Source organism: Pararge aegeria, chromosome 19 (genome assembly GCF_905163445.1).
Source record: "Pararge aegeria chromosome 19, ilParAegt1.1, whole genome shotgun sequence".
Taxonomy (NCBI): domain Eukaryota; kingdom Metazoa; phylum Arthropoda; class Insecta; order Lepidoptera; family Nymphalidae; genus Pararge; species Pararge aegeria.
In genome coordinates this window covers 7312032-7326275 of record NC_053198.1, presented here as the reverse complement: position 1 = coordinate 7326275, position 14244 = coordinate 7312032, and the positions used below count along the sequence as shown (strand labels likewise).

General features: G+C 37.4%; 2 protein-coding genes across 6 annotated transcripts in view; one reads left to right on the top strand and one right to left on the bottom strand.

Annotated features, from left to right (window-relative positions):
- Positions 1-1786, bottom strand: part of LOC120632028 (bifunctional glutamate/proline--tRNA ligase) — a 35451-nt gene extending 33665 nt beyond the window's left edge. For all 4 annotated transcript variants that reach the window (XM_039901781.1, XM_039901782.1, XM_039901783.1 and 1 more), the window contains exons 1-3: positions 1645-1786; positions 1229-1561; positions 3-153 (exon numbers count right to left, since the gene is read on the bottom strand). In XM_039901781.1, coding sequence (XP_039757715.1) covers positions 3-153; positions 1229-1561; positions 1645-1681 — 521 coding nt within the window. In that variant the 5' untranslated portion in view covers positions 1682-1786. The remainder of the gene's footprint in view (positions 1-2; positions 154-1228; positions 1562-1644) is intronic.
- Positions 1787-8260: 6474 nt separating this feature from the next.
- Positions 8261-13511, top strand: LOC120632353 (potassium channel subfamily K member 9). Of its 2 annotated transcripts, none has more exons than XM_039902206.1 (8): positions 8261-8397; positions 9027-9163; positions 9433-9650; positions 9853-10027; positions 10325-10431; positions 10499-10617; positions 11578-11689; positions 12145-13511. In XM_039902206.1, exons 2-8 carry the CDS (start codon positions 9037-9039, stop codon positions 12280-12282), a joined length of 996 nt encoding a protein of 331 aa, XP_039758140.1. In that variant the 5' UTR covers positions 8261-8397; positions 9027-9036; the 3' UTR covers positions 12283-13511. The 2 variants fall into 2 exon arrangements, with proteins under 2 accessions (XP_039758140.1, XP_039758141.1); XM_039902207.1 differs by having other exon boundaries at positions 9005-9163.
- Positions 13512-14244: the final 733 nt, after the last annotated feature.

Genomic DNA, 14244 nt, shown 5'->3' with positions numbered 1-14244 from the left:
ACCTTGGTGAAGACTTAGAGAGATTGTCCACAACATCATTAGGCAGGCTCAATAAAGCTTTAGATACTGGTTCCTGAGCTTCCACAAGTTTCATCCATCGTTGAACATTATTAAGTGATATTGTCTTTAGTACTTTCTTGAACTGTGTGGATGCTTAAACACAATGTAAATTAATTATCCAGATGTAGTAGGAAAAACAATTTATTTGAGATATTCAGTTTTATCCAAAACCAATAACTGTGTAAAATATGAAACAGGTTATTTTTTAAATATTTTATTTAATTTCATCGTTTACTATATTTTTTTTTTAGAAATCTGGTTTTAAATTTGTTTTTTTTTTTTTTTTATCAACAATGCATATAGAGTCCTTGTTCTGGCTGTTGTGTTGTGTTTCAGTGATAGTGTACTGTGCTAATAATCGGAATAGTACAAATTTCTAATGCTATATAGAAAAACTTATGAATATTCAGCAACCAGAAGATTACTTTCTCAATACTCTCACAGCTTAAATCACAGAACATTGGAAGTTTCTGGACCTGTGCTCAAAGGATACTTTTTATGCCAGAAAATGTATATAGTTCATCATCATCAACATATATACACCCATTAACTGCCCACTACCGGGCATGGGTCTCCTCCCTCAATGAGAAAGGGTAGTAGCTGTATTCCACTACTAGTTCACCAATCTGGATTGGGCAATCCAGATTGGTGAACTTCACACACTTTTGAGAACATTATGGAGAGCTCTCAGGTATACGGGTTTCATTACAATGTTTTCCTTCACCAAGTGATATTTTGATTGCTTCTTAAAAAAATACCTTAAAGTTAATTCTGTTATCATCAGACTGGTTAAACAGATTTTTATGTAATTTGGCTTGTAATAATCCACTGGATTCTATTTATTTTAAGAATACTAGACTGATATTAAAAGGTGAAAGTGAATTTGCTGTTTACTACTTTCACTCAACAACTTTCAAATTTATAATGTTACCAAATGGGTGAAGCCGCAGAGTGCAGGCAATGTTGTGCTAATATGACTTAAAATATATGATTTTATGTCATATTAGCACAACATTGAAAAACATATAGCCTCAGACTTTAAGAGAAATCTTAATTATAATAACAATCATTAATATTTTAATTCTGTTCATTATTATGTGTCTATGCTATTTATAGAACAATGATTTAAAAATAAGAACACTCTTTAGACATCTACACAGTTACTTACCATATAGAATACTAAACACAGCTAAATCAGATACTGACAAAGTTTCTCCCACTAAGTAAGTCAATGGACCAAGAATTTTGTCCAAATATTCTAAAGATTTTGTAAGATCCTCTTCCAGAATGAGGCTGAAAGACAGCCAATGATTCATGGTGAGCCTCTGGAGCGGCCCAGCCGACTTATTGAAGGCATTTTCAATAATTCTTATTAAATCATTGCTAGTTCCATATGGCACCGGTTTAGCTGAATTAGGAAGTGTTATTGAAGATTCTCCACTCCATACAAGCTCTACATCCTTTACTAATGTTTTATAAAGTTCTGCAGCAAGTAGACCACCTAAAATTAGATCGAAAATGTTATTTTAGGAACTGCTTTTTCCATTAATGTTTTAAAACTTAGTCAAATTAAAAATTTCATACCAAGCGGCGGGTTTAACTTGTTACAAAGGATTTTCATGTCGCTATAATTTATGACAGTATTTGATTTTAAGTTGTAATTTCGTGTTTATTTGAACAATTTGCCTATAAAGAATCGCCGAAAATCAAAATCGCACACGATGTACAAAACTGTCAGATTGACAGATTGACAAATGACGATCTGAATGCAGGATGACAACTTAAATTGCGTTCAGAAACAAGGGCACTAAACAAAGAGAGCGGAAGAATAAGACTCATTGAACCCAAAATTCGACGAAAAATGAAATTATGGATTATTCGATGATTTTATTTTTTTAATTATACTATTTATTGGCACACAAAAAAACACAGAAGAAGAATAAAAAAAAAAAATACAGAAAGGCGGCCTTATCGCTGAGTAGCGATCTCTGCCAGACAACCTTAGGATAAGGAAAACAAAAGAATAAAAGACTGCAGGTTGTGCATAATAATAAAAAAAAATACATACTAATAACTACATACCAGTACTTGTACTTGATTACACAAATAAAACAATACATAGATAATCAATATAAACTAATTAAACGTATCATAAATAATTAAATAACAGTTAATACTATTACAAGTCGTCTTTAATGTAAAGTATAGTAATTTTTGATAGCTTTTTAAAATAAATCTTATAATCACAATCAATCAATCAAAATTGAACTTCTCCTTAAGGTAAGAAGGAGTTTTTAAATTAAATAATACACAGTACAGAAGCGAAAGTACATGCAAATTCCGGGGACATTGACACACCGAGACAGAGTATTTTTAATTAACAACACAATAATTAAATTCAGCATACTGGGAAATTAACCACTGACAAGTGAAGTCAAGTATTTAATCTGTGCTTTGTGTATTTATTTACTGGAGTGTGGTTTTATCTCTGTGATAAGATTTTTCCTCTGTGCCAGTGTTTACATTTTTTATATCGATTTCGAGATTTCATAGTTTGGCTAGTTTCGGGTTCGGCGGGAAACTTCGTACATGGCGGACGCGGTTTTTTCAAATTTTTCTTTGATTTTATTGTAAACTCGTCTTGAAAAGGATTTGGTGTTGTTTATATTGAACTGTAACTTGGCCTGTCAATTTGTGCACACGTGTTAGTGAGATTCCGGTGTAATTTCGGTGTTTTATGTGAATTTACACAGCAGCAGAAATAGTTGTCATTGGTGATATTCGTATAAATCTAACCGTATTTAGTGTTGGTTAAATATTTATTATGTGTCTGTAGTTATAGTGTTTCCAGTAAAATGGATCTAGATACACCTCCTGAGCCGCCCGACCCGGGGGCATCAGCCTCGTCTCGCAAACGACAAGGAGAGGATACCAACGTATATACGGCCAAAAAAACTATAACTGATCCTACTCAGGTAAACCCATCCGTTCAAAGCCTTTACATACATCCTTCCTTCACCGAAGGCGCCAAGTCATACTCTGACGATGATAATGGGCCTTTTATCGTCCAAGTCTCACGGGAAGTGGAGGACCCATCCTCTGGAGCGTCATTACGGGCTATAAATTTCGGTCAATTCTTGCACAAACACAAAATTGGTTCAATTATCCACGACGGCGTCAAAAATATAGGCCGCAACAAAATTACTGTAGAGTTTACTTCTGCCCAAGCTGCCAACAACTTTCTTGTTAGTCCAGTTTTGAAGTTATGCAAATATAGAGCTATAATTCCCACATACAACATAACCAGAATGGGGCTGGTGAAAGGAGTCCCCGTGGACTGGTCGATGGACGAGCTTGTTGATTCGCTAGAGCTCCCGCCTGGCTGTGGTGAGGTTCTGAAATCAAGGCGACTGAACAGAAAATCTGTCACAGAGGGTGTCATCACTTGGGTGCCTACCCAATCTGTTGTCCTAACCTTCAGGGGGCAAATGCTTCCTGCTAAGGTATATTCATACCACACCTCACTGCCAGTTGAAACATATAAACTTCCAACAATACAGTGCCAGAACTGCTGCCGTTTTGGCCACATTAAAACAATCTGCAGATCTAAGCCCAGATGCTACAGATGTGCTCAGCCCCATACAGGTGACTCATGTTTGGTCATCAAGGAATTATCTACATGTTTACACTGCTCTGGTAGTCATTTTGCTACTGATAAAGACTGCCCAGAATTCTCCAGGCAGCAATCTATTAAAATGGTCATGTCTCAGAATAATAAATCTTACATTGAAGCATCATCTCAGTTTCCTCCTGTCCGCAGGTCCTATGCTGAGATAACAAAAGAAATGTTTACTCCTACTAATGTAACTTCCACCAAAACCTCCTACCGGCAAACAGTTTTCCGCTCTCCTCGTCCCCGAGCTCCTCTAGCAAAGGGCTACGATAAAAAAGCTGTTCAGACTATTGTCGGTGATTACTGCTCATCCCTTCCTAATGGATGCGCTCTCAACAACAATGTTGAGAACCCTCCCTCCCAAGGTAAAATGCTTGAGTTTATCTCCGAATTTCTACTTAGTATTGTCGCTCCATGTAGTGAAATCCCCTTACCGCCCAACGTTGCCAAAAACTTAAGCCAACTTTTTAAACTACTCCAAAATGGGCCCAATAACCCTGCTACAGTGGAACTGTAAAAGTTTACGTCCCAAGAAACATGAGTTAATCTCTCTGATTAACCTTCATAATCCCACCATTCTTGCCATCTCGGAGACATGGTTGAGGCCTGGTTCACGATTACGGGTGCCGGGCTTCTCCTGTTTGAGGGATGACAGGAGTGATGGGTATGCAGGCAGTGCTGTATTTCTACGGCACTCCCTCCCCTACACCCAAATCGCTCTTCCTTCCCACAGTCAACAGATCAATGCTGTTGCTGTCCGTACCCTAGACATATCTTTTGTATCTCTGTATATTCCTCATCCCTCATCTTCTATTATTCCCGAATTACAAGCAATCTTGTCGTCCCTTCCCAGCCCTATCATAGCCATGGGTGATTTTAACACCCACCACACGATGTGGGGGTGCCATGCTAGTGACGGGTTTTCTCCATTGCTGATTGATTTACTTGATGATGTCAGTCTTTGCATCCTCAATGACGGTTCTCCTACTCGAAGGGTATACCCCAATCAGAACCCTAAATCAGCGGTTGATCTCACCCTATGTTCGGCTAACCTAGCATCGCGCCTGACTTGGAACGTGCTACAGTCAACCTGTGGCAGTGATCATTTTCCTATAATTGTTACATTAAATAATAAATCCTTACCTACCCCTAACTATGATCCCCTTTTAAAGTATAAACTTAAAAAAGCAAATTGGGAAGATTATGCCCTATCAGTTGATTGCATTGTAGACACTCTGCCCGATTTGGAAAGTGATGGAAACATTCTGGTATGCTATGATCTCTTTTTAAAATCTCTTATATCTTCGGCCGATTCCCATATTCCAAAAAAACACCCTGTGAAAAATCCGCTGCTTTCCTCTCCTTGGTGGGATGATGAATGCAGCGATTTATTTGGTAAAAGATCTGCTGCAGAAGAATTATACTCAGCCTGCATGACTCAGGATAACTTTAATAGTTACCAAAAACTAGATGCTAAAATTAAAAGATTAGTCGTCAAAAAGAAAAGAGCAAGTTGGACGCAGTTCTGTGAATCGCTTAGCCCTCGTTCACCCTCCACCATTGTGTGGGAAAATATGAGGAGATTCCGTCGCTCCCTGAGCCACGTTGATCCTTCCTCAAATAATCCTTCTGACTGGCTTAACAACTTTGCAGACAAATTAGCTCCACCTTATGTTCCCTATGTGGACTCATTTCTAACTACTACGCCAGCTCCAGCTACGGATGAAATGGATGCCCCCTTTTCCTTTTCTGAGCTTCAAATTGCTCTCAATGGTCTAAAAGATACAGCTCCAGGGGAAGATGGCGTTCCATATTCATTCCTGGTTAACTTAAATGACAAAGCTAAAATTTATTACCTTAAAATAATCAATAAATGTTTGGAAACTGGTTCTATCCCAAACTCCTGGAAATCTCAAATTGTTATTCCTATCCTTAAACCTTATAAAAATCCCCTTAATTCAAATTCATATAGACCCATAGCTTTGTCATCTACTTTAGCTAAAGTTACAGAACATCTCCTTAAAAACCGACTGGAATGGTTAATGGAAAGTAGAAATATTCTCCCCTCCTCCCAATTTGGGTTTCGGAAGGGTATGAGTACAACAGACAGTCTCAGTGTATTAACAACAGATATAAGATTAGCCTTTACAAAAGGAGAGTACCTTGTGGGTGCTTTTCTTGATATTGCTTCTGCATATGATAATGTCCTACTTCCGGTGCTCAGGCAGAAACTACTTAAGCTGAGTGTTCCCTCGAGGATGGTTCATTTCATATGTAATCTGCTGTTTTGCAGATATGTTCTGGTAAAGCATCAGAATAATTCTCTTCCCCCCAGATTAATCTGGAAAGGCCTCCCTCAAGGCTCTGTTCTCAGTCCTCTTCTCTATAGCATATATACCCACGACCTCGAATTGTCTGTTTCTAGTTTTTGTACCATTTTACAATATGCTGATGATATTGTCCTCTATCACAGCTCAGGCAGTATAGAGGAAGTATCCTGTCGTATCAATTCTGCTTTGTATTATCTAGGCCAGTGGCTGTCTGACCATGGCTTGTCCCTATCAGTGGGCAAATGTCAGGCAGTGGTATATACAAGGAAGAGATACCTCCCGAACCTCAACATCTCATTTGAAGGTCAAGCAATCAATCTTGCAGTTAAAGCTAAATTTTTAGGTGTTTATTTAGACACACGACTGAATGGAATTGCTCATTCTGAATACATTATCAAAAAATGTGAAAAAGGCATCAATGTACTACGAGCAATAGCGGGAGTTTGGTGGGGTGCTCACCCCTATACTTTAAAATTATTATATAATGCCTTAGTACGTAGCCACATGGATTACTGTATGTTTGTTTTAGAGCCTTTTAATAAATCAGCTGCTGAAAAGTTTAATAAAATTCAGTATAGATGCCTTAGAATTATTCTAGGTGCAATGAAATCCTCCCCCACTAATGCTTTGCAGGTAGAATGCGTTGACCCTCCTCTATCCATCCGTCGACAATATCTATGTGACCGCTTTATCAGCAAGATGTTACAGCTGTCATCCCATCCTCTTTGGCACCGACTAAGTCAACTATCACACGCACCTTGCTCCCGTAACTCGTCTTCCTACTTGCTAGATAGTTTCCTAAAGTATACCAGCCTTCCTAATCCCCTGACATCTTTCACAATCAACCCACTATATTCAACCCCATTTAAAGCATTAATATACAACCCTTCCATCATCACAGATCTAGGTCTGAGTAAAGGATCCCCAGATACCAATATCAAACTAGAAAAGCATATTAGTCAAAATTGGTCAAATCATCTTATTATATATACTGATGCTTCAAAGCTGTCTCCAGAAGGTTGTGTTGGTGCTGCATGTTGGGTTCCTGTTTACAGAATTGTTTTAAAATTTAAATGCCCTCCCGAGTCTTCTGTGTTTACCGGAGAGGCCATTGCTCTTTTGGAAGCAATCCTGTTTGCACTGTCCCATAACGTACAACAGACGGTTATTCTGACTGACTCTTTAAGCTGTTTAATGTCTATTAAAGAAAACCCCTTTCGCAGCAAATCACGATTTCCCATTATCTTAAAAATCCGGAAGGCTCTGCTCTCTTGCAATCAAAAAGGACTATTCATCTTACTGGTTTGGATTCCAAGCCACTCAGGTATTCCAGGAAACGAGACTGCTGACTCATGTGCCAAAACAGCTGTTGAGTCAGGTTCTCTAGATCATTTTAAAAATTCATCGCAGGACCTATGTACTCTTGCCAAAACATATATGGAAACAGCCTGGAAAATTTTTTGGAATGATTCCAAATTGGTTAAGGGTAAGTTTTACGCTACCATCCAACAAAACATACCAAGACAACCCTGGTTTTGTCACTCTCGAAGTACAAATCGCTGGACTTCATCCACAATTTCCCGATTGCGTCTTGGTCATGCTAGCACACCTGTACATCTGGCCAAACTCCGGATAAGGGACAACTCCATCTGTGAGTGTGGCTTGGATGAGGGCACTATAACTCATATTATTTTTAACTGTCCCAAACTTACCTATCCCCTCTATGACGTTCTTCCTCCCAAAGTCCCCCGTCCTTTGAGTGTTAAATGTTTTTTAATGTTTGTTTTCAGTCCTTATTGTAGATTTTTATGTAAATATATAGTAAGTAATAAAATTAAAGTATAATGTACAAAAAATATCCGTGTTAGATATATATGCATGTGTTGTCTGTGCTGCCTTAGGTTAAAGAGCTAACTAGCTAATAACAACTATTTCTTGGTACAAATTCAAAATTAACTTTTCATTAGTTTCACCGATCAATCTCCTTCGTGCCTTCTTCACCTACAAGACATTGGCGAAGTACCTTGTGCCCAGTTGGCACAGACAAAAGCCATAAACAAGAATTGAATTGAATTCATTAGTTTCACCGATCAATCTCCTTCGTGCCTTCTTCATCTACAAGACACTGGCGAAGTACCTTGTGCCCAGTTGGCACAGACAAAAGCCATAAACAAGAATTGAATTGAATTGAATAGTTTGGCTGTTTATTTATTGCGCTAATAAATGAGTAAAGTATTTCTAACATGAAGTGGTAGACTGTTTATGAATATGAATTAGGTTCCTGATTATGTTATAAAGATTGAGAGACTGAGACTAGGAAACGCACAGTTCTAGGTATGAGTCTTAACATCTTCAAAGTTCAGGTTTAGTTGAGGTTTAGACTACGAGTTCTACAAAAACCTCTTCAGTTTTCTCTCTTTCCCACATAGTACATTGAATATATGCTTTTCCCGCTAGACTAATGAGCTTGATCAACTAGCAATGAAGCTTAGTGTGGAAGAAATACTATTATTATCTGAAAGTAGTTCGAAACCTCTCTTTTTTAAATTTAGTATTTATCTTACTGTACAAAAAGTTTTTAACTGTGTTACCTTCAGTATCAGAACAAGTTAATTTGTTTTGCTAATCCAACTTATTGCTGGCTTTATGCTGGTACATTTAGTCTACAATGTATCCCTGCAGTGAAATTAAGCCTGATAAAGTGCCTCAGGACAGTGTGAGGAGTAAGCTCTAAATCCCACCCTCCTAATATCTTTCGAAAAAGTTTTTGTGAAGCTTCTGACACTGTGTTGGGAGTTGGGTCATTGAAACGTTGAAGGAAATGTAGATAATTACAATATTATGATAGAAGACTATTGTAATATTACTAAGCCAATATCATTGGCTTAATTTAAAATATGATAAGTATATAGAGGTAATATAAGGTAATCGTAATTACCAGAATTTAATTTACATATTTTCAGATAGCCAACGATGAAGAGACAAAATGTTCGTACACTATCACTTGTGGTGTGTACATTCACATATTTATTGATTGGAGCTGCTGTTTTTGATTCTCTTGAGTCTGGCACTGAGACTAAACGATGGGAGGTATTATCAGGTACAAACTTTTAATAATGTTCTTACTACTGTTAAAAGCAACTTTGGTGCTGCTTAATACATGGAATAATTTTATATATAATTATCATAGACTACTGCTATGCATTATGTGCTTATCACATTATGCTACTGCAGAGCAACAGTACAATCAACCAAAGTTGCATTGTGCATTTAATTCTAAAAAAAATTTATGTTAACGAAATCCTTCAGCCCATAAGGTTCAAATTCTACAAAGAAAAAAAAATGTTTTAAAATTTTGGTTGCTCGCAGATATAAAAGATGGACTTGTCCGTAAATACAACATAACCCCTGAGGACTATCACATGATAGAAATAGTAATTATAGAGAATAAGCCTCACAAAGCTGGCCCCCAGTGGAAGTTTGCAGGCGCCTTCTATTTTGCTACTGTTGTTCTGGCTATGATTGGTTATGGTCACTCCACACCTGTTACAGTTGGTGGAAAGGCTTTCTGTATGGCTTATGCTATGGTAAGACATGATATGATTTTAAGTTGTAATGTATAGTATGAGATTGGTAGTTTTGAAGCATAAAAACTGTAATGTCAGAGTAGAATTAACCTTGTTTGAAGATTAATTCTATCCACACTGCTTCACCTCCCATTAAACACTTGTAAAGTAAATATTAGTAGTGCTGAATATATTTTATACTTATACATACTTTTATGTCCAGGTAGGGATTCCATTAGGTTTAGTGATGTTCCAAAGTATCGGTGAACGTCTTAATAAGTTCGCATCAGTAGTCATCAGACGGGCCAAGTGCTATTTGCGCTGTAACACAACAGAGGCTACAGAGATGAATCTCATGTTTGCTACTGGGATGCTTTCTTCAATCATTATTACAACAGGTAGGGCCCTTTTATGAATGAATACTATTTGTGAAATAAGTCAAAATAACAGAAATTTTGATAATAAATTTGTTTGAATGCATTAGCCATATAACTGTCTGTTGGATTAAAATAATATTATTTGCATTCGATATCCCAATTACGAAGAAAACTACGACTGTGGTCTTATTTTTTATCTTATTGATTTTTGATTCAATTGCATATATAAATAAGTATATAAAAAACTGTTGTATAGCCCTAATTTGGACTGGAATCATCACCAATGTTTACTTAATACATGATGTAATAAAAAATCAGGTGCTGCTGTATTCTCTCGGTATGAAGGATGGAGCTATTTTGATAGTTTCTACTATTGCTTCGTAACACTAACCACCATTGGATTTGGCGACTATGTTGCTTTACAGGTATGTTATTTTTTAAAGAATGTAAGGCTCGTTAGTGCTTCTCTGTTACTAATTAATAATTTTCCAGAATGATCAAGCTTTGACAAGTAAACCTGGCTATGTGGCACTGAGTCTGGTGTTCATATTATTCGGACTAGCGGTGGTTGCAGCCAGCATTAACTTGCTAGTACTGAGGTTTATGACCATGTGAGTATAAGTTACTTTAATATGGCTCCTTTCTAAGCACTTGTACATTCAGGCGTTACTAAATTTCGATCGGTACCCCGTTTCCTAATACGTTTATTAAACGGGATTTCCCAGGTTGGTCTCGTAAACATAGAATCTGTAACTTGTTTCCACACGCATGAATTGAAGTTTGCTTGAAATAAAAGCAAAGCATAGTGGTAGGGCCGAAAAGTTTTCGAAGTTATGTGTATTTGAAGCAACTAGGTATAACTCGCTTTAACGGTGAAGGAATCGATCATGAAGAAACCTAGTGAGTGCCTAAGAGCCTTCCGTAATGTTCTGAAATGCGTTTGAAATTAGTCATGGCAAACTACAGTCTAAACCCATTCTTGCAGGAAAACCGTGCCCTATCGTGGATCGCTAATGCGTTGATAGTAATGAAAGAAAAAATAACTCCCATGCTGACCACGTTGTATTCTGGCCTTTGTAAATTAAAAATGTGACAAATCCTTTGACCCATTCAAACGCAAAGCATCCCTATTATAAATAAATATAATACGACAATATCGCCATCTTGCCCCAAAGTAAGCGTAGCTTGTGTTATGGGTACTAAGATGCCTGATGAATATTTTTATGAATTATATACATAAATACATAGAATATACATATAAACACCCAGACACTAAAAAACATTCATGCTCATCACACAAACATTTTTCAGTAGCGGGAATCGAACCCACGGCCTTGGGCTCAGAAAGCAGGGTCGCTGCAATCTGCGCCAATCGGCCAACAAATTCTCTTCTATCTCTTCTATCATTCATATCTTCTATTCTTTTCGATCATTTTTGTTACCGTAAGCCTAATCTCTTTTTATAAGATTGAGTCCATGATATCAGGCTATCAGTACAATTACTGCGTTAGGTATTTCGAGATCTTTCTAACCTAAGAAACATAACTAATAACTATATTACTAATTTCCAGGCAAGCGGAAGAGAATGCCCGAGACGAAGACAAGGACAGTTGTAGAACGATGTTGCCAATCGACGAACACGTTATTGCGGGCAGAATGCGCTCCAACGAAGATCAGGCATCGGTAACGTATACCTTAGGGTATTTAAAATACAAAATTATTGTTATAACCACATCGTTTTGCGCGTTATGAAAATCAGTTATCATTATCTAAGAGGGAAGTCTCTGTATTCCGATATACAGTTCACACAAGTTCGGAAGACAAGGACACCAATAAATTCGATCTCTCAATTTTTTTAGTATAATGTTGTTATCTCTTTTCTTTCAGTAGCTTTAGCGTAAGTTATTATGTAAACTAACGTTAACATTAGTTAAATGCCCTGTCTTAAACAAATGTTCTAACTTCTAAAACCGCATCAGCAAATATGTATAGGCCGCCCGACAGGGAGTGCGAAGTGTGGATTGCCCATTTTGACTATTACGACTGCGATAACCCCTCGGATTTGCTTGCGCGCCGTTACTCTCAATGAGTATACAAAATAGAAGACTCACATACTGATTCGTTGTGATCGTTCGTAGGTATGTTCCTGCAACTGCCTCGGCAACAAGCAATGTGAAGGCGGAGCCCTACTGCCGACTGCTCCCACGAGGCCGCTGCGGACGCTCCAGAGACGAGCCTCGCTCGCGCCCGAGCTAGTAGAGCGAGCTTCTGTATAAAACACTTATAAAACTCTCTTTTAACATCCTACAAATCACACAATGATTTTTAAATCGATCTAGCAAATAACTGATAATGAAGTGAAAAAAGTACCCAACCAAAGATAATACAATTTAAAAGGTCCTTTTTTATATAAAAAATGAAAAATATTCAGACGTTGAGTCTCATACTTGTACTTTTACAACATAGTAAAATACATATTCTTCCTTGTAAGTAACATATGCCATTATTATCATCATCAATAGCCTAAAACAGTTTAAATACAGATATACGAGTATCTAACTGGCTGGAAGGCTGTAACGTATAGTCGAATTCTTTATTCGTTCAATCAACGCATTCTTCCATAAACGTTATATGCTAAATATTAAAAATAAGTATTATACACGTACCTGTATTGTAGTTTGTAGTATTCGTTGTAGTGCCAAAATTGTACCTTTTATACAATAAGTTAGATTTTAAGTAAAATTACTCCCGAAACAGTTCCGATTGTTTCGACATTATGACGTCAAAGTATAATGAACCTATTGCTCACTGTTATAGGTATTATCCCTTTTTCACAGTTTAAGTTCGTTAACTTGCGTGAACTTGTACTAGGGCTACAGAGGAGATGACACGTACTTAACTTTTCAAGAAAACTTACATGCCTTGTGCTTTAAAGAGTATTTGCTAACATCATCAACATTACATAGATATTTCCACACTTTATGGTGCCCGTGTATACGACTCCATAGAGGATCTTACAAAATTCCTCTGCAGCATTCATCGTCATCATCATATCAACCCATTACCGACCCACTACAGGGCACGGGTCTACCCCACAATGAGAAGGGGTTGAGGCCGTATTCCACCACGCTGGCCCAGTGCGTATTCAATTATTTTATTTGCATAAAACATTGTAGGTATACATGTTTATACAAAATCTATGACATGCAAAATCATTGGATTCTATTACTTCCACTTTATTCTGACATTGAATTTTATGTCCATCTTAAATTCCTGATTTATAATATTAGTGGAAACGGTAGGTAACAGGCCGGTAAACGTTGGTGATGTTTCTCTCATTTATTATCACCTCCAGTAAAGTCGACCAGCTAGAATTAATGGTTGTGTAGATTTTACACAATCATTCAGCTTTAATTAGGATCCATATAAAATGGATATACTGTGATATGATTTGATCTCATTTTTTTAAGTTAATTGTTGTTTTCAATTGTATATTATTATTATATATTCACGTTTGTATATTTTATTGTTCTTTACACTTTTATGTGCCAAATCAAACTTTTTTTAATAAATGTTTGTTATTTTCTCGTTTGAAATTAGTTTTATTTCCATCAACACGGCAACCTGCTACTATGAATATCGAGACCCTGGGATCGATCTTGTATAAGGCAAAGAATACTTTTATATTGGAGAGTGCCAAGAAGTCTCAGTATCAGACCGAAAATGAGAAGGGGTTAAGGCCGTCGTCCACCACGCTGGATTAGTGCGGATTGGTGGACTTGACTTTTGGGAACATTGTGTAAAACTCTCAGGCATGCGGGTTTTGTCACGTTGTTTTCCTCCAACGTTGAAGCAAGTGATATTTCAATTACTTAAAATGCACATAACTTAGAAAAGTGGTGCGTGCTGGGATTCGAACTCGGCCCCCCGAATGTGAAGTCGAGCTCCTGCCCAATGCGCTATCACCGCTTCTTATCCAGGGTAAATCTAGCCGATTATAAATATATTGTTTTGTCTTGAGTAAGATAGGCGGACGAGTCGACGCGGTGGATCGAGATTTACCTTCTAGGATAGCGGAAGTGTTTGTAGATATTTATGGGTAACTTATCAGATTGAACGCGGACGAAGACATGTGGTTCAATTATAGGACGACGAGGAAGATGAATTCCTGGCATTGGAGAAGTGTGGTAGGTAGAAACTCTAGGTACATCCCTTTAATGAGATCACGTCATATTTAA